Source organism: Phocoena sinus, chromosome 8, assembly GCF_008692025.1.
Source record: "Phocoena sinus isolate mPhoSin1 chromosome 8, mPhoSin1.pri, whole genome shotgun sequence".
Lineage (NCBI taxonomy): Eukaryota > Metazoa > Chordata > Mammalia > Artiodactyla > Phocoenidae > Phocoena > Phocoena sinus.
In genome coordinates this window covers 87,890,598-87,910,605 of record NC_045770.1, presented here as the reverse complement: position 1 = coordinate 87,910,605, position 20,008 = coordinate 87,890,598, and the positions used below count along the sequence as shown (strand labels likewise).

The 20,008-nt window shown below is 38.5% G+C and overlaps 1 protein-coding gene and 1 non-coding gene across 4 annotated transcripts in view; one reads left to right on the top strand and one right to left on the bottom strand.

The window, feature by feature from the left end:
• IFTAP (intraflagellar transport associated protein) overlaps positions 1 to 20,008 on the bottom strand; it is a 60,006-nt gene that overhangs the window by 31,334 nt on the left and 8,664 nt on the right. For all 3 annotated transcript variants that reach the window (XM_032641669.1, XM_032641668.1, XM_032641670.1), the window contains exon 2: positions 11,359 to 11,513. In XM_032641669.1, the coding sequence (XP_032497560.1) occupies positions 11,359 to 11,500 (142 nt within the window). In that variant the 5' untranslated portion in view covers positions 11,501 to 11,513. The remainder of the gene's footprint in view (positions 1 to 11,358; positions 11,514 to 20,008) is intronic.
• Positions 733 to 840, top strand: LOC116758914. The gene has a single exon (XR_004351297.1). It is a non-coding gene; the product is annotated as a U6 spliceosomal RNA (small nuclear RNA).

Below are 20,008 nucleotides of genomic sequence, written 5' to 3'. Positions count from 1 at the left end.
AATTTTACTGCTGCAGAGAGAGTATGTTTTTTGTTTTGCTGTATATGTGTATATGCATGTGTTTTGGTGCCTCTCTGTATTTTCTAATTTTCCTACCATGAACAAAAACATAAACATTCATTTGTAGAGGTGAAAAGCATTTTCTTTAAACGCTCAACCCAGGGAGAACACATACATGCATCTCCTTCCTCCTTAAGAAGTCTTTCCTAGAAATACCAAAGAAAAATATACATATACATATATGATATTTTACACTTACATTTTTTAATATTTTGGATTCATGTTTCCTTTAATATTTAACTTTGAGGTCCCTCTTTTAAATCATAGTTACCCCAATCATAAAATTTTACACTTGAGTACATTTTTTAAAATTACAAAGTACCCTCATGTATGAAATACAGAGCAGAAAAGTTACCAAAAGCACAAAATTATTGGAGGGGCATCTCCTAGAAGTACGTGCAACAAGATGCCTTCATAGCCCAGGTGGTCTCCCAAGTCTCTTTCCTGTGTACTCGCTAATGGCAAAATACTCAGATACTCTTCTGGCAACAGTAGAAGTAGACAGATTTCCCTGTGATTGGGTAACTTTGGCCTGCAGACACATGCACTATAATCCTTCAGACTTGGGACAGAATATATGCTGAACCAAAGCCCACCCTAAAATTCTGTGAGCTATTATATCCTAGCCTCTGTATCAGAGATTAGCAAGATCAAAGTAAAACCATTCCTGTAGTGCTTTGCTTTGGTAACACAGATACTAAAATTGGAACAATACAGAGAAGTTTAGCATGGCCCCTGCACAAACATGTCACACAAATGGGTGAAACGTTCCATATTTTTTGAAACTAGAGATTATCATACTAAGTGAAGTAAGTCAGAAAGAGAAAGACAAACACCATATGATATCACTTACACGTGGAATCTAAAATATGGCACAAATGAACCTATCTATGAAACAGAAACAGACTCACAGACATAGAGAACAGACTTGTGGTTGCCAAGGGGGTGTTGGGTGGGAGAGGGATGGACTGGGAGTTTGGAGTTAGTAGATGCAAACTACTATATATAGAATGGATAAACAACAAGGTCCTACTGTATAGCATAGGGAACTATACTCAATATCCGGGAATAAACCATAATGGAAAAGAATATAAAAAGAACGTATATATGTGTATAACTGAGTCACTCTGCTGTATAGCAGAAATTAACACAACATTGTAAATCAACTATATTTCAATTAAAAAATCATTCCTGTAACATGTCATGCTTTTTCACTGTCAAAGTATCTTTTAAATAATATAAAATGACATTAAACTAAAGTTATATTTAAAGTAAAATAATTGTTCTTACACTTTGGGTGAAGAGTGTGGACAATTTCATGAAAGCTATGGAACTTATTCCTAGAGAAATATTATATATACAAAAGCACAGAATTTTGATGAATTCATCCATCTTCCCTCGCCCCTCCTTAATCTCATTTAGGGTGTTTCTCAAAGCTGGTCTGAAAGTCAAGCTTCCTGGGCTGCACACTAGAACTAGTAATTCAGAATTGGGGGATTGATCCCCAGGAAGCTGCATTTTAATAAGCATCTCCCAGGTGATCTTTACATACACTTAAGGTAAGAGTCCCAAGTAAAGATTCTGTGGAGCAGAATCTAAAAATTTAGAATTAAAAAGAAGTTTCTGATACCTCATCTTTGTCAAAGCACCTAAATACCTTTGCCTGAAGGTTATGTGTAGACATATTATTTAGTCCATCCACCAGAGGCCAGTGTAGGATTATTCCCTGCATTGTATAGTATTACACTATACAATACACACTATACATAGATACTACACAATACATACTATACATAATTGGTTTTAACTACTTCAATGAAGAGGTGTGGAAAACTATACTGAAATATATATAATTTTATAAAAATATAAAATACTGTAGATAGTATTTTACATTTTTTATATTGTATAATCAAGATTTCTTTAATATTTAACCTTGATGTTCCTCTTTTAAATAATAAATAGTCCCCATTGTCATAACAGTTGAGTAAATCTTTAAAACTCATCAAGTATCTTCATGTATATTTCATCTGATTCTCTCCATAACCATGAGACACCAAGCAGACAGAATTATCCCTGATTTATAGATTCAGAGAGAGTAAGTGGCAGGACTGCAGTCTCAAAGAGTTAATAAATGCCTGGACCAGGTCTTCTGAACCCTACATTAGAAAAGCATCCTTTCCATTACACTGGTCCTGCCCACAACAAAATAAGAAATATAAGGGCAGTATACTCAATTCTTCATAAAACTAAATTCCTCCAACCTAAGAAATTTCCCTTCACCTTGAGATCATGCCCTTCTGCCTGCCTACACAAAGACGCATCTACTCAAGACAACCTCTTTTATTCATATAGGTTGGAGAAAGCTGGAGTAATTTTCTTCTGTCTCCTTTATAAATAAATGCTTCCTAGAAGTTTTCAAACTCTATGAGGTAGAATAACCTCTTCTATATAAATCTGTAATAATATAGGACTCGTACATTGGCATATAAGAGCAATGCAAGAACAGACTTAAATTATACATGTCTTTCACACTCCCTCGTTTTTTTCAGAGTGCTCCAAGACATCCCTTGAATATAAAAAAACCTTGAAGTAAAAAAAAAGAAAAAGTCTTTAAATCCACTGTTCTAAGTATTCTTATTGCTCTTTTCTTAACTCGTATTAAGTGTTTATTCAATCTAAAATTGAGACTCGAAAACCAAAGGCAATATTCTAGATACTGTTTTATGCATTGCCTGAGCAATCAACCTGTAACTGTACGTAGCCTACAGACATATAGATTGCTATTGTGCCTTCACACATCTAGAGCATTTGGAACACCCAGCACACAGAAATAAATAAGAACAACATAGTTCTGTCTCATTCATCTTGTATTCCCAGATTCTAGCTCAATGCCTGAATTATAGCAGAAATACAGTCAATACAGAAATGACCTCAGCATTAGCAAGAACTGGATTGACACTACAATTAGGGACTAAGCCCAATACCCCGAAATTAGATGACTGCCTATAAGTCACACAAAGCCTAATTTGGAGAAGGTGGAAAAAAAGAGAAAATGGTACTTGATTCACAATCCCTTTTTTCTAATCAGGGATTCACACGCTACAAAAACTAATGCAAAGGTAGGCTAAGTCCGGAAAGAACATGAAAACGGTACAATGGTTCCTCACTGTGCTAAGGGAGCAATGGGCTGCAAAGAGAGTAAGCTAACTAGTGTTCACTTCAATCTATCCCACCTGGAATGAATCCAAATAGGAAGGAAAAAAAGACACCAAAAAATCTCATACTAGACTGATTGTGGTTGGATTTTCATATAAGGAAGATATGAGTTTGGTTAAAAAAAAGTTTCCTGTTTGTATCCCTTTGTGTTTAGCTGACCATTTCAAAGAAAATATTATTGTTCTATGGCTGAAAGAACATTTTGCTAAAACCATCCAGATGTGAATATGTACCCATTCACTGAATCAAAGGACACAATCTTATGACCACCTCAGTTTCAAGTCAAGTAATTTACTCTTTTCCATCAAGTATAACAACATATTGACAACAATAAGTAAAAATTAAAGAAAAATGCATATGAAACAAATGTGCATGCACTTAATATTGTTTAAATTGGCTACTTAAAGGTTGATAGTAACCATCTTAAAAGTTTCTTTGGCTACCAGTAATTCTTTGCTTGTGTTTTGGAAAAGTTCAAAATTCCATTTGCCTAAGAAAGTTCACCTAATTTATATGTACATATAAAATATACTATATAATATATATGTATATGTGTGTGTATTGAAAAGTTATAAAGAGAGAAATAAAATGATTCATTTATTTGGACATAAGTCAAATTTAAAACTTCACGTAATATCTTATGTGTGTTTTACTGAGAAAACACACTAGAAAAGATATTTATTGCAAGAAAATACGTGTTAAAAACACTGCCGAAAATAAATGTAATGATTGTAATTCAAAATGTTGTAAATACTTAAATACATTTTCTTTCCTTATCCAATTACACCTAAACTACAGCAGAGAAGACAAATGACTATCTATGGACCAAATATTCATGTGTAAAATTAATATGAATTGTAACAACTGCGGCTGAAGATTTATGGTAATATCTCTAAAACAAAATGGCTTGATCAGCTCAAAATCCATCATAATTTGCGAGGGGGAAATTTCCTTCTGCAACTGAACCAGCAGTTTTCTGTGTTTCATAATTTGTCAATTTGTTCCCGAAGAGAAGTGATTTAGTGATGACAAAAGAAATAGAGAAACAAATGAAAATTGCTTAATGACAGTTTGGGGGACAGTTTGGTCCTCCAAAAAGAAAGAACAGGTTAAACAGCTATGATGCTTCTTCCAAAGGACTCTGCTATAAAGTAGTTCACTTCCTCCAATACTTTTTTCTCCTTCAGTGTTCTATGTGATATTTGATGTTATTCTGTGATAAATAAGTCACATATAGATAGCTACTAAATGTATGATCAATATAAAACCATGAGCTTTTTCTCTTCTCCTTTTAGTCTTTTCAACAATACCAAAAAAAAAAAAAGTCAATCAATAACTGCTTCCTTATTCTCTCCCCTGGGACGCCAGGTTAATTAGGTGGGGGTTTTTTTTTAATTGCCTAGTTGCTTTTATTACCAAGTCCTCATATGATGCCTTCTACAAATTTCTCTTGAATTTAACATTCCAGTGGTCTATATCTTAAGTTAAAGCAAGTTTACTGCTACTTGCTGTGCTATTTTCAATAATGCACTTTACTGTTAAACTCACATTTGCAAAAGTGTTTCCCAAGTTGCCTTTTTTTCTTAATGTGGCTAACGTAAAAAAGGAAACAGAAAGACACTGCAAATGGCCTGTGAACTAAAAACACCGCTCAATATTCAGTAGGGAATTAAATGACTGATAACAACAGCACAGAAAATGTGGCTTAAGTGCCACCTGGAAGCATAAAGCTGGTCAGTTCGTTTCCAACTTCCGCTAGCAGGCAATCTGCCAGTCGCAAGGGTGTCAAAACAATGCTAAGCCCGCTGGTCTCTATCTAATACTAGACAGAAAACAACTGCAAAAGGCGGCACAGCGAGGATTATTTTTTGTTGTTGTGTTTTCTTTATGAGAGAAAGTTGTTTTTATGCTCTACTGAAATTCCTTTTCTACTCTGAAATTGGTAAGAGGGCCAGCTGCTTTCTCTATTTTTCTCTGCGGTATTTTTCTACAGCAGATTTTTAATTCATTCTTCAGATGGGGAAAAGACTCTTTGTCCCTCTTTGGAAGTTTAAAGATGCATTTCTAATGTTCAAATTCAAAATAGCTTTGGGGACCAAAATGATATGTCAACTTAGGAAACATGCTGTTTTATGTGCTGTCACCAGTTTCATTTTTAATTACATTTTTCAGAAGTTGTCAAGTGTGAGTGGTGATATTCCTTTGGCTGAACTGACAACTCAAAATGTATCAGTCCAGAAGTGTAAACCAAGTCCCAGCCCAAGATCCTGAGCTCTTGACAGAACATACACTCAGTAAGGGAAAAAACAAAAGGCTCCTGAAATGAGAACTTTGAACAAGTCACTTGGCCTCAGTGGGCCTCAGGATCTCTAGGTAAAACACTTGTGACTTATCTTGGTTTCTTTTCCCTAATCCTCTGTCAGTCACCTGTTACCAAGTACTGTCACTCTCACTTGCATCCGCCCTATCTCCTTTCCATTTCCTCCTCCACGGCCCTAGTGGAGTCTGTTGCAACCATATATGCATTTCTGCTCAGCCTCCTAGCTAAGCTAGTCTCCCTGACTCTAGTTGCTTCTCTCCTTCTTTGCCTCTATTTTTCAAAATCACTTGCAGTGTGCATGTGTGTGTGTGTGTGTGTGTGTGTGTGTGTGTGTGTGTGTTGAAATTCTACTATGGTTCCCAGTTAGCTAGTATATCAAATCCAAACTCGGGGCATCATGACATCGGGGCATCCTTTGGTGGGCTCTACTTACCGTGCCTAGCCATTAAATGTGTATGTTCTTAAGGGTTTGGTCTGAGGCCCTCCTATCTGTGTTTCTGACATCCTTCATTCTCTTATTTTCTTTTTGTTTCATTTATTCAACAAATATTTATTAAGCATTGATTTATTCTACATTACCAAACATTGCTTTAGACACTAGAATAATAATGGTGAACAAAACCCCCAAGCAATCAGCCATCATGGAGCTTACACTCTGGAGAAGTACAGAGCGTACGTGTTTTGGGGTAGCACATCCGTTCCTATGGCTCACATTATCCACATGGCAGTGAATCCCAGACCTTGAGAACTGCCCGATGCTGTATGGAAGGTGGAAAAGCAAAATGGTTCAGGGTACGGGCTCTGGAGCCACAATGATTAGGCCCATAATCCAATGTCATCACTAACTAGTTACATGACCTTAAGCAATTCTGTGAGGGCTGCCATAACAAAATACCACAGACTAGGTGGCTGAAACAACACAAATGTATTTTCCCACACTTCTGGAGGCTAGAAGTCTGAGATCAAGGTGTAGGCAGGTCTGGTTTCTCCTGAGGCCCCTCACCTTAGCTTGCAAATGGCTGCCTTCTCACTGTGTCCTCCTATGGTGTTTTCTCTGTGGACAGGCATCCCTGGTGTTTCTTCTTATGAGGACACCAGTCATACTGAATTAGGACCCCACCTTTATGACCTCATTTAATCTTAATTACCTCTTAAAAGGCTCTGTCTCCAAATACAGTTGCCTTACTGGTTAGGGCTGCAACAGATAAATTTTGAAGGGACACAATTTAGTCCATAACAGCAATTTACTTAACCTTAAGCCTTGGTTTCCTCATCTGTAAGTTAAGAATAATAAAAATAAAAATGTAGGGCTTCCCTGGTGGCACAGTGGTTGAGAGTCCGCCTGCCGATGCAGGGGATGGGGGTTCGTGCCCCGGTCCGGGAAGATCCCACATGCCGCGGAGCGGCTAGGCCCGTGAACCATGGCCGCTGAGCCTGCGCGTCCGGAGCCTGTGCTCCGCAACGGGAGAGGCCACAGCAGTGAGAGGCCCGCGTACCGAAAAATAAAAAAAAAATTTAAAAAAAAAATAAATAAATAAAAAATAAAAATGTAAAAAAGAAATTCACTAGGTAATTACAAAGATTGAGATGACCCAGGTAAAGTGCTAAGCACAATACCTAGTACTTAACAAATGTTAGCTGCTTATCAATAAGAGAAGGTCAAACTCTCTCATGAGTATTAAGATTATTAAAACCTAAGAAAAACTGAAACCTATTCAGAGGTTTTGAAACTAAGAGTTTGGGACAATCAAAGACTAGACCACCACCAGATTATAAAGCCACAGGCATAGCCATTTGTCCAGAACATTCAGACACACAATGTTCTACCTAAGGGGGAATTTAATTCAAATATTAACAGGTGTGAAGGGAGAAAGGGAGATTGAGATGACAGGATTTTTTCTTTTCAAATATATGTTGAAAGAACAATAAAATGCTAAAAGCACGAAGTATTGAAAGTGAAATGAGAACGGCATAAAGAAAACAAGAAACAAAATTACACATCAAAATCAGAAACAAGATCTTTGATCTCGACATAAGAAAATAGGTTAAAGGAGATAAATATGGCAGTTGAGTAAAAAGCTATTATTATGGGGTAATATAGAAACAGGTAAATCTGGATTCTAGGGAATCTGGATCCTAGGTATTTTAAGAATGAAACACGAAGTCCTATTTAAGAGTTAATCATAAAATCACAGTAGATTCATTTCAATTTCCAAAGCATTTTAAGCTGAAGTTGGTAAAATTGGCAACCTTAATGGAAACTAATCATTTAACCTGAAGCACAAAATCATAACAATAATGGTGTGTGTGTATGTGTACGTGTGTGTACGTGTGTGTGTGAGACTATGAGTGCTTGAGAACACAAACTATATCTTAATTGTTTTTGAATCCTTAGCATCTAAAACAAGAAACTCAGATCATAACAAGACACAGAGGATTACTGAATGAATAAATGAATGAATGCATTAACAGAAAATCAAGTATAATTATTTATATCTGTGCTTTTGTAACCTAAAAAAAGATGGAAACATAACAGATAAGGAGGAAGAAGCATTTTTCCTTTAGACAAATAGTCTAGTATAAATTAATTATATTCACAAAGAAACTGAAATACCAAAGATTGAAAGTCAGCCTCTTATCATTATCCACAATAATGTCAAAAATATAATGTCTTGGGCTTCCCTGGTGGCGCAGTGGTTGAGAGTCTGCCTGCCGATGCAGGGGACACGGGTTCATGCCCCGGTCTGGGAAGATCCCACATGCCACGGAGCGGCTAGGCCCGTGAGCCATGGCCGCTGAGCCTGCGCGTCCAGAGCCTGTGCTCCGCAGTGGGAGAGGCCACAACAGTGAGAGGCCCGCGTACCAACAAAAAAAAAAATATATAATGTCTTCAGTGATAATGAACAAAACCAAAATCTGCATGCTGATTTTCTAATACAATTCTTAAACTCGGTCTTACTTTCTTGAACTGATGACACTAATTGAGAATTCAATTATAAATGTCTGCTTAAAACTAATAAGTAATATGTCTCTTTAAACATTTTGACAAAACACTGGAGTTATCATCAACTATGCACTGTGATTATTAAAACCAGAGCTGCTTTTTAAAAAAACTGCAAGGGCTTCCCTGGTGGTGCAGCGGTTGAGAGTCCGCCTGCCGATGCAGGGGACACGGGTTCGTGCCCCGGTCAGGGAAGATCCCATATGCCGCGGAGCGGCTGGGCCCGTGAGCCATGGCCACTGAGCCTGCGCGTCCGGAGCCTGTGCTCCGCAATGGGAGAGGCCACAACAGTGAGAGGCCCGCGTACTGGAAAAAAGAAAAAAAAAACCAAAAAACTGCAAAACATGGTCAACATAAATGTACTACAGTTACAGTTATGGTACAATATTAACAGTTTCCAACTGTTTTCCAAGCATCTGAAGCAGTAATGTGAACTTCTTCAATAAGGCTATAGTTTAATTTTTTCCAGGGAAATATTTTTAATAGGATTACTGACCCCTTTAACACTCTTGGAAAGAAAATGAATCCCATAAACATTCTGGCATATAACTATTATAAAAATAAATAGAACAATCAGTGGAAATGGTAATGTACTTGAGATACTAAACTTACTAAAGAAATGTACATAAGTATATGTGGTGATAGCCAGTTTAACACAGAAAAGATTCCACTTCATATCAGCAAAACAACCAAATACACTAAGACAAATGAAGGGCTGGAAAGAAGGAGAAAACTTTGAAGAAACAGCTTTCATGTCTTCCGTCAAACAGAACTAACAGAACACACCAACTGATCAATTCTGCTGGCTATCATTCAACTCTTAGGCTTGACCCTAAGTACTATTTGGCTTTTCAGAAGGTATTTAAATGTTTCTGGGGGGAGAAAAGGACACTTACTGATTTAAGACATATTTTTCCACTCACAAACCTTTGCTGTAGGAGGAATTTTTTCAGGTCATTAGTTTATAATGTGAACTGGCGCCTAGGGACATTTTGAAAGGGAAAAAACTAGTGTGCTTGGAGATGCAGTTTACATGACTTGTGTCATCATTTATTTCAGCTCAGTTTGGGGCCTAAAACTGAACTCAAAATGAAGTCACCATATCTGCAACAGTTTCTCTCGGCATGGAATGAGCATACAGAAATTTGAAAAAAGAATTAGACCCCTCATCCCAAAAACAAAAACAGCATAACCTCCTTAGAATATCCAAGTCCTTGCAAGGAGTTCTTAGTCTTTCAGAGTACAAAAATAAAGTCCACCTTACAAATACATTTCCGATATAATCTGGATTATCAAAATGCCACGGGCACACTGAAATGCATTAATTCTGCCAGTTTTACCCTTGCTTCCACACCCTACCCCAGCCATTCATACTGCCATGTTTGGCTCTGGAAAACATGGAACTATCATTAGGCTCAGAGAAAGCAAGCATCTTCCTAAATCCATGCGCATAGACCAAAAGATGATTTGGCCATTATCAAGATTAATCTGATCCACATATCATGCCAAAATAGATCATTCACAGCCCAAGTTAACAAGAATTTCCTAAATTTCCTGTTTCCCTTAAGTGTAAACAAAATAGATAATGATATTCCCACTACCTGGCATAATAAAAGAATCAGGTTGGAATCACTTTTCCTTTTCTTCCTTATAACTACCCTTCTTTTACATTTCTTAAGGATACATGAACTATAACTTCAAATCATGAAGTCAGGTATCCTGAGACTGTCATGACCAGATGCACACTGGACCCCGCTTAAGAGCTGAGTCAACAGTCTCCCGAATGTGGATCCCATGACCCAGAAAGGACCAAGATTGAGAGCAAGAACTCAATGCCTACAGAAGCCACTTAAGTGAGGGAAGCAGGCAGGGTATACACAGGTTTTTCGAGTGTGTGAGAGCCAGAGAGTGTGTCAAACGAGGGAGGTCACATGGCAAGGGCTCCTGAACTCCAGCTGATACTGCCATCAGGGAAATAAGAGGTAACCGACCTTCTCAATCAGAATAAAAAAGCAAATCAAGTTCTTTATGTAAAATTTCCAACTTATAACTGTTGGCTTAATAAAACAACAATACTGCACGAGGCAACCAAACACATCACGAGAAACACACAGCACGGGTTTGGCCTTTAGGGTTTTAGTTATCACTCCGGTCTAAAAGGTTGTTTCCATTCTACAGAAAGCATAGCCTCATCATCATCACAACAACGACAACAACACTACTAATGCCTGGCCTTCATTCAGCAAGTCCGTGCTAGCCGCTACGCTAACAGCTTTAGGTGGATTATCTCAAATAACCCTCATCAACCTTTAAGGTACTATTACTATCCCCTCTTTACTCAGTGACCTCCCTCCAAGGCAGAAAGTGGCTATGGCAGAATCCCAAAGTGTGCAGTGTTACTCCACACCCTACACGATGCTAGATTTCTTCAATGTTTTCAATATGCTTTTAAAAACCTCCACTGTTTTGCACTTGTGTTTCTTCAAAAATAAAACGAAGGGATTATTACTAAATGATTTCTCAAGTCCTCTTTAGTTCTCAAATTCAATGGCTCTGACTCCATAATACAACTCTTGATTGGATAAAAATGTTAGTATTTACATGCAGCAGTTGCAAACACCCTGATGAGAATTACCTGATCAAAGAGATAGAATGAATGAATGCTCATTCAATAGTCTTTCTGAAAAAGACAGCAAAGACATAAAACTATAATAAAATTCATTGTCTCAACTGCTATAGAAAGTTTACTTCTCCATTTTACCTTTTGAAAGATGAGTGAAAGTGCTCAGAAATTCTTCGTATGTTTGCTCGTGACAATTCACAAACTTATCCAAGACTTCTTCAATATGCCGATCTTCATCCATCACCTCCAATTCTGGTATCTGGCAGGCATTCCTATTCATGAAGCCACTTTCTCTGTAAGACAAAGAAGAACATGAGCTACAGAGAGTCGTGCGGTACCAGCCTCTCCTAAAAATACTCCAGATGTGTAGGTAGAAGAATTCCAAGGTCCTAAAAGGACAAGTCAAGATAGTTAGTAGAGCAATAAACCCTAGTTCAAGAGACCAGAGTTTTATTCCTATCTCAACTGCTAAACTGTTAACTAACACAATTTTTGCTTCAGTTCCTCATTTCCATCTTCTGAATTCACAGGAATATCATCACAGTTACACAATTAGAAACCCAAAATCTTTCAAGGTAAGGTGAACTTCAAAGAATATGTCAAACAACCACCCTTCCAAAGACAACAATAGTGGCTAGTATTTATTAGTTCCTTTTGAGCATGTATTAGGTAACAGGTGCTATTCCGAGCACTTCATAACAATTCTATCTCAGATCACAGAGCCAGTAGGCAGAAGTGTCAGTTCTAGAAGTGTAATCCTAGAACCCATGCCCTTAAGTACTTCATTATGTTTCTCTAACCATTGCATGACACACACATACCCCTCCATACTATTGTACTATTGCTGCCGAACAGCTGACTTGTCTGTGCTCTAAGACATCCAGACACTGGGAACTCTGAATGTTCCAAAGAAGCCTTTGGACAGCTCTATTAAAGCCTCCTTCTAAGACTGAGCCTAAATCTGTCTCCCTGTACCCTACCCCAACTGGTCCTGAGTCCCTGGATGGGACTGAATAATTTCAATCCTTTTTATCCGTGATATCCTTTCAAATATTTGAACAAGACTATAATGTCCTTTCTCAATCTTCTCATTTCATTCACTTCATTTCTTTTTCAAAACCCAGTTCAGGATTCAGTTTCTCTTTGAAAGCTTTAGCTTCCCATCTCCCATCATCACAGGAAGAGCAAATCATAATTTCTGTGCTGCCTCTCTATAAGTGGTGTCTACTGTTCCACTTATCACATTGTATTGTAAATAGTTGTATACATTTCTGTGTCCTCTGTTAGACTTAGAGCCCGTGAAAGGCAGGGTCCATGTCTTTTCATAGCTTAGGAGGTGGCATAGAGCTGGCAGTCCATCAGTCTTGAGCTAAAATTATGCATTTGAGCAGGTACTATAGTCAGATATTGCTAGAAGCTGGCAAAAGACTCAACTAAACCTGCCCAATCACTATATCTGTACCTTGTATGACATGGCTTTGGGTCCTTTCACCCTTTTGATCAATCTACCCGGAAAAGATTTCACAGTGCCTGCATCCCTTTAAAATATGCCATCCAGAAATGAAGACAAGACTCCAGGTATCGTCTGGAGACACTGAGATTTGACTAACTCTCACGTTCCAAATGTTACACTCCTGCTTTATACCTGAAGATCACGTTCACATGCTAGTGGCCCCTTCACATTGTCAGCTCATTCATTGACTGCTTCGCTAACTAAATGCTTGTCAGCTAAGACACAACGCCTCAATCCCTGCAGAGTTTGAACTTTGTTTTTAGTTGTGATATTTCATCTTGTTGAATTCCATTCATTCTGTGTGAAATATGATTCTTACACAGCTTTGAGAAAAAATGACTATCTACACAAAGCAGAAGAATAATGACAGCCTAAGCACCCAGTGTAATTCATGGGGGATAATAAAAAGGAGGGGTTCTCTGATACTGTATAGACACCATGGTTCTTCTATTTTTCCAAAACAAGAGTGAAAATCTGGTGTCTGTTATTAACTTTATTTGGTATTTACCAAAAAGCTCAGAAAAAAAAAATAAAACAAAAATGTATTCATAAGATGATACCCAAAGTCACCTAGTGGCAAGACCTGACCTGAATTAATATGAAAGTGTTTATGACTTTTATTTATTCCGTTTAGATAGTATAACTATTCATATGCTTCCCTGAAAAAATACTAATGGGCTTGCTTTTGAGGTGCTTTCCTGATCCCACTGGAGATTTTCTGTAATACGTGGCATTTACCCTGACTACCTTTTTAAACTTCTGAATTCTGAAAGACATCTGACCCCAAGGGTTTTAAACTGGAATTGCGAAGCTACAAGAACCTCCCAAGATCGCTATGAGGATTAGATGAATATACATGGGACCTCAAGAAATGTTAGCCGTGATGATGATGATAATGGATCAGTCTTAGTATTCTGTCCTTTGTCTACATGAAGACATGTTTTGACTGTGACCCCTTTGACTCTGAAGGTACTAATATTACCCAAAGATCAATCCAGAGAATTCGTGATGCATTACAACCCTAGATAAAACATGGTATTGTAGAAGTCCAAGTGAAATTAAAAAGTGTAGCTGGGCTTCCCTGGTGGCGCAGTGGTTGAGAGTCTACCTGCCGATGTGGGGGACACGGGTTCGTGCCCCGGTCCGGGAAGATCCCACATGCCGTGGAGCGGCTGGGCCCGTGAGCCATGGCCGCTGAGCCTGCGTGTCCGGAGCCTGTGCTCTGCAACGGGAGAGGCCACAACAGTGAGAGGCCCGCGTACAGCAAAAAAAAAAAAAAAAAAAAAAAAAAAAAAAAAGTGTAGCTATGTGCCAACCCAAAATGAAAGAAACTGTTTCAAGCTATTTGTACCTGAAAATTAGATATAGGAAAAAGTACCAGTTACAGTGTATGCATATTTACCTATAATACCGCCAGGCTTCAGCAACCCATAGTTTAATATATTACGCTTGCAGTTGCTAAATAATAAATAATGATAAATTCAAAGGTGGCTATTATTTTACTATCAGTAGGACGTGTACTTAATTACAAAAACTCCTGCTCTTCCAGAAGTGCATCCCAGCAAGATTCCAACACTGTATTATACCAATCTCTTTCTCAAGGCTTCTCAGGTAATCTACTTCTACAGGCAAAATATCAAACAGAAGCAGCCAGTTTGTATTTTATATAGCTATAAATGCCTTCTCGTGGGTGCTTTAAGGGTGATAATAGAAATTCCTTTAAACTTCCTTTGCAATTCTCAAATTGGTGTATTTTGAGTATTTAGCCTTAACACATCTCAGTTTTACTAAAAGGCAAGACAATCAACAGGCTGTACACAGCACAAATTCAAAATCTTTCAATGCCTTTAATTTTATTCATGTGGTTACCAGAATACAGGAGAGGTTATGTTTTTACTGACTTTTTAAAGACTTTTGGAAAATCCAGTTTTACAAGCTGTCATTGTTTAGAGAGTTTAACAGATATCCACCTTCAAATTTAGAACTTTCCTTATCTATAAAAATATAAATAACCTCATGTTAAAAGTCCCCAGAGACTGACAGAGCAGATAATCATTTACCAGACAGTCAAGTGGTTTATGCAAATCCTAGTGGTTTTCTAGAAGGAAGCAATGCTTTGTCAGTTACCTTTCACATTAGTTTGTGTTTTTACCATAAAGTACTTTTCTAAAACAGAAAAAGGAAGAGAGAGAGAGAGACACATGCTTGGACAACAAGATTCTTTGTTTTGGTTTGGTGTTTTGTTTTAAGGCTTAAAGCTCCACATAAAAGACCCAAAGCATATTGTGATGATAATTAAAACTAAATGTATAACAACGCCCACTGGTAAATCAGAAGTAACACTTTCACAGTCACAGCACCCAGAAGAACCACTAGGAGGATGTATTGCTCTGCTTGGACTACTGAACTTCACGGGGAGACCACAAGCTTCCTTAGGAACACGGCTCTCTTCTTACTGAGTCACTGGGAGCTAGCAAGAAAGTCACATAACCTTCCTGGAGTCCCCTTTCTAACAAATAACGAAACTAACGACCACTCAAGCCGGTTAGTGTCACCTGCTCTCTGAAAGGACACGTAACTAGATGAGGCTGGTACTGAACCCAAGTTTGACTGCTCATTGCTGGAAAGACCAATACTTGAGAGACAAGTGTTGGTGCAAACGGAAAAGTTGCTTTATTCAGGAGCTGATGCCATGGCTGTAATTCCCCACTGTCAACCCTTCATTCCATTGCTATAGAATAGCAGGGACGTCTGTCTTTTGTAACTTTTTCTAGGAGAGAGGAAAAGCAATGGTTGCAACATTGTATTATGTACTCAGAGCCTCCGTGATGGTTTAGGAGTTTCAGTTTTTAATTGATCCTCCGGTGTCATCAAGTTCAGGTCCACTTGGGGCCAGCTGGTTGAACCCACAGGACATTATCTCAACAGTTTGGGGTCATAAATCAAGAAATTGGTTTAAGATAACAATCATGAAAAAAATTAAGTTGGGCTTGTTCTTCCTTTGTTTGTACATTCCCTCACTTCCCTAGTTAGTAGCTGTTTGAATCTGCTCTTTGGAACTCAGTGAAGATCTAGGAGACTAGGGCCTTTTTACAAACAAGAGGCAGGCAGAGGACATGGGGTGGGGAGGGGGGTGTCTGTCCCAGGAAGGTCCCTGTAAAGGGTACCTGCTCCTCTACAGACATTATTATAAAATTTGGTATGTGGAATTATCACCATTGCTGTAGCATATCTTTTTTTTTTTTCTTGCGGTACGTGGGCCTCTCACTGTTGTGGCCTCTCCCGTTGCGGAGCACAGGCTCCGGATGCGCAGGCTCAGCGGCCATGGCTCACGGACCCAGCCGCTCCGCGGCATGTGGGATCTTCCCGGACCGGGGCACGAACCCGTGTCCCCTGCATCGGCACGCGGACTCTCAACCACTGTCCCACCAGGGCAGCCCTCTGTAGCATATCTTTGATGCTTATCTTCAGGTCCCTGCTTCATGAGACTTAGCTAAACAAAACACAACTGTCAGAGGCGAGCGTGATAAGCCTTAAGAAACAAGTCACCCTGAGCTAGTGTCCTCTCAAAGTACGTAACCTGCTTTCTAACAGCACAGAAAGGTGTACGTCTGCAAAAACGTTTGTGTGTGTTTTTTTAAATTGTGAGGTTTACCACTAATGCTTGAAAGTAATAAATAATAACACATTTTTAAAGAGTTGTGCAGGGGCTATCAAAGCCCACATTCTCAAATTCTCATAGTTCTTCTTAATAAGAAGCTCCTGCTGTGTGAAACATAAAATGGGATATTTTAAAAAGAATTCATCTAGCCTGAGGAATGAAACCATCAACCTTGAGACTTCAAAGGCTAGGTCTCCTTTTATACTTTGGAAAATGGACAAATCTCAAAAGACCAAATTATACTGTACGGGTATAGATTTATTGACATGATAGAAGAGACCCGGTGTGAACTGATGGCTTCTGCCTTGACTGAACAACAACTATTTTGCATCCTATAATACTTTTTATGTCGCTTAGATCATATTAAGGAGTACGAAATCCAAGGACAGAAATTGCCAAAGATTCTCAGAGTTGAGAGAAACCTAAAGGTCATCTAGTCCAATCACAGAGAACAAATAAAGGAATCTGGTAAAGAAACTGTAAGTGAGGTTTTTGTCAACTAATGACTCTACTGATGAGCGTATTATGTGGTTCTCGTGTCATAAACAGTAATGAGATGTTCTTGATTATGACATGTAAGGCATACACGAAGTCATCAGGAACTTAAACAGCAGGCAGCAATCTCACCCTGGTTGGATGTATCCATGCATCTGACTACAAGCACATTCTGTACCCCAATAACATACAAAACATCTTGAGACAAAGCACACACACACACAGACACATATGCATACATACCATTGTTTTAGACATCTACCAGTAGGAACAAGAAAACAAAGGAAAAGAGGAAGGCATAAATACAAAACACCTTAAAAACAGAAGAGGATCTAAAGTCCTTTACAGTTTATCAGGATGAGATAAAGACATACATTCTAGCATCTAAGAATACACAGCATTCCAATTTATAAGCTTCTCCCAAAAAGCCTTTTTTAGTACGTTAAAAAGCATGGAATTCTCCATCATCACCGAAAAAGTTGACAGTATAAGCCTCTGGACTTCCATATAAACTCCCCTAGGTACAAGCCTCTGCAGTGAATATTATGGAAAGCATTTGTGGGAGGCAGGAGAGGCTTAGGGCTGAACATAGATTACAAAGCTTTAGAAGACAGAAGTTGTGTATTGTCATCTGTGCAGAGGTCTCAGAAGTACGCATGTCTTTGTTTTACTCTTTCCTTGACAAAAGATCTCACCTTAAGGAAAAGAGAAAGAGAAGACACCCAGTAAAAGTTTACCAAGAAATGTTGGAACTCAGGCGTGTTGATTGTTTTCCTCTTGCAGAAAGCTCTGGAGGATGGGAATAATACTGATCTATGAAATTACATGTTTGAGCAGAAACTTTCCTCTTGAAAAATTTGCTTCCCCCCTTTCCTGATCATCCATCCAAGTTACTGCAATGGGGTTTCTTGAGGCTATCATTCATTAAGCCCTGTTGTTCATCAGCAGATTGTATAAAATCAATTTTATTTCCCCAAAATATACTCTTCCTCCAAGCTGTTTAAGTCAACCCAGAAACGTCTGCATTGACTCACTGAGGCAGGTCAACTATTAGACTGTTTTCAACTACACAGTTGAACTGTTTGCAAAAATGCAAACAGTTAAGCATTCAGAACTGCCTCTCCCTGCTCACTCCCTACTGTTTTTTTAAAAAGCAAATTACCTGTGGACATGGAAGCTGAAGGATATACCCATAAGACAAATTTCAGAAAATCCATTGTTTTTGAAAGCAGAAAGATACCTTTTCACTACCATTTTTTGTTTCTTAATTTGCTTTTTTGAAAAATTTAAGAGTCGTGTAATCACAAGTCAATATCCTACCTTCACCCCCTAACAAAACTCCTACAAGCATATTAACTGACCTCTAGACTAATACATTTTATCAAGAAAAATGTACAATACACACATTTCAATCTTATTCAAAACTGATCTCCTAGCCTCAGAAATGTGATCAACTACCTCAGTGAGTTACAGACAGTAACAGTGTTTTTCAGTGAACATTTTTTCAAGGCCCCTGATAAAGCTGTGAATCCATAAGGCAGTAGAGTTTCTAAGTTAACTTTAGAGCTCTATAATCACGCAATAAGATTTCAATCATAAAAGATTTATTAGCTCAATTGTAATCCCACCTTCCCATGGGACGCAATGTCCCATTATTGCTCATTTTATCTGTACTGCATAACTACTGTGACACAAAGGCATCTACTCTCAATTAAAATCATCCCTTTTTCTCCAGCTCCGGAGCCTGTCGGCCACATGGACAGTGCACAGCACTTTCACAAAACCAGAAAGCCTGCTTTAAAGCAACACCTGCACAGTTAGTTAGGAGCAGGTGTAGACCAGCCAAACTAAATCAACTCTGCTTTTAGGAATTCATTTCCAAGTGTTTTGAAATGCCAGATCTTGCAAATAAAGCTGACCTTTTCATCTGACGTTATCTTAAGAGAAATAAGATTTTAAAATATATTTCTCAGCTATTTTTGATTCTAAATTCCTATGACCATGGAATAATAAATGGGCCTTAAGAAGTAATACAGCGCTTCCCTAGCTTCCAATTTCTCTCAGCATTTTATTTGCAATTTTGCCTTGATGTACACCACATAACATACACACACACCAACATAAAAACAACTTCTTTTTGCCATCATGGTTTCTATACTCAAAGGTAGAAATTAACATACACAAATTCCCTCCTTCTCTAAGAATAAAAATTTTAAGTGCATTTTCTTTCTAGTACAACATTGTAAAACACCTCTGAAATTTTGCTCCATTTTGTTTTACAACTAAGTGTCCACCTTACATCACGGAACATTCTGGTCAGGTGGCTGTATTTAATTCATTACTTTAAATAAAAAATGACAAGTCCCTTGTCACATTCTTCTCTTGACAACCCATCATACTAACTGTAGATTGCTTCCTTCTATACGTTTCCTTTTCCTTCCTCTTTTCTCCTCTTGGCTAGTTTCAGTTGTGGCTTCTATCAAGGGATTCATTCAACAAGCCAAACATCTCCCTTTCCCACACTATTTACATTATTTCCTGAAAAATCAGCCACTTATTAAAGAAGTAAAAATTGTCTATGCCTTTTTTTTTTTTTTGGTACGCGGGCCTCTCCCGTTGCGGAGTACAGGCTCCGGACGCGCAGTCTCAGCGGCCATGGCTCACAGGCCCCACCGCTCCGCGCCATGTGGGATCTTCCCGGACCGGGGCAAGAACCCGTGTCCCATGCATCGGCAGGCGGACTCTCAACCACTGCGCCACCAGGGAAGCCCTGTCTATGCCTATTTGAATGCTATGAAAAGCTGCCACTGACCTCATTTCAAACACTTGCTAACCCATTGAGCAACAATGTCATTTAAGTTTTTTCTCCATTTATACGATGGGGATGGAAATGCTTGAGAGGTCACTGCACTTCTTAAGAAACACTGTCATGAGTTCACAAAACTGTGCTCCTCCCCTGCCCTCCTCCACCCACCATGTACACACACCCCTGCAGCTATGTTACCCTTTCAAGTTATCTAACTTTTCTGGCCTTAAGCAGTTTGAATGTAGGTATAAGGGGACTGGACTTGAAGCTGTCTTCCATCTCTGACGTTCTATTTTTCTCCAATTATGCTTCC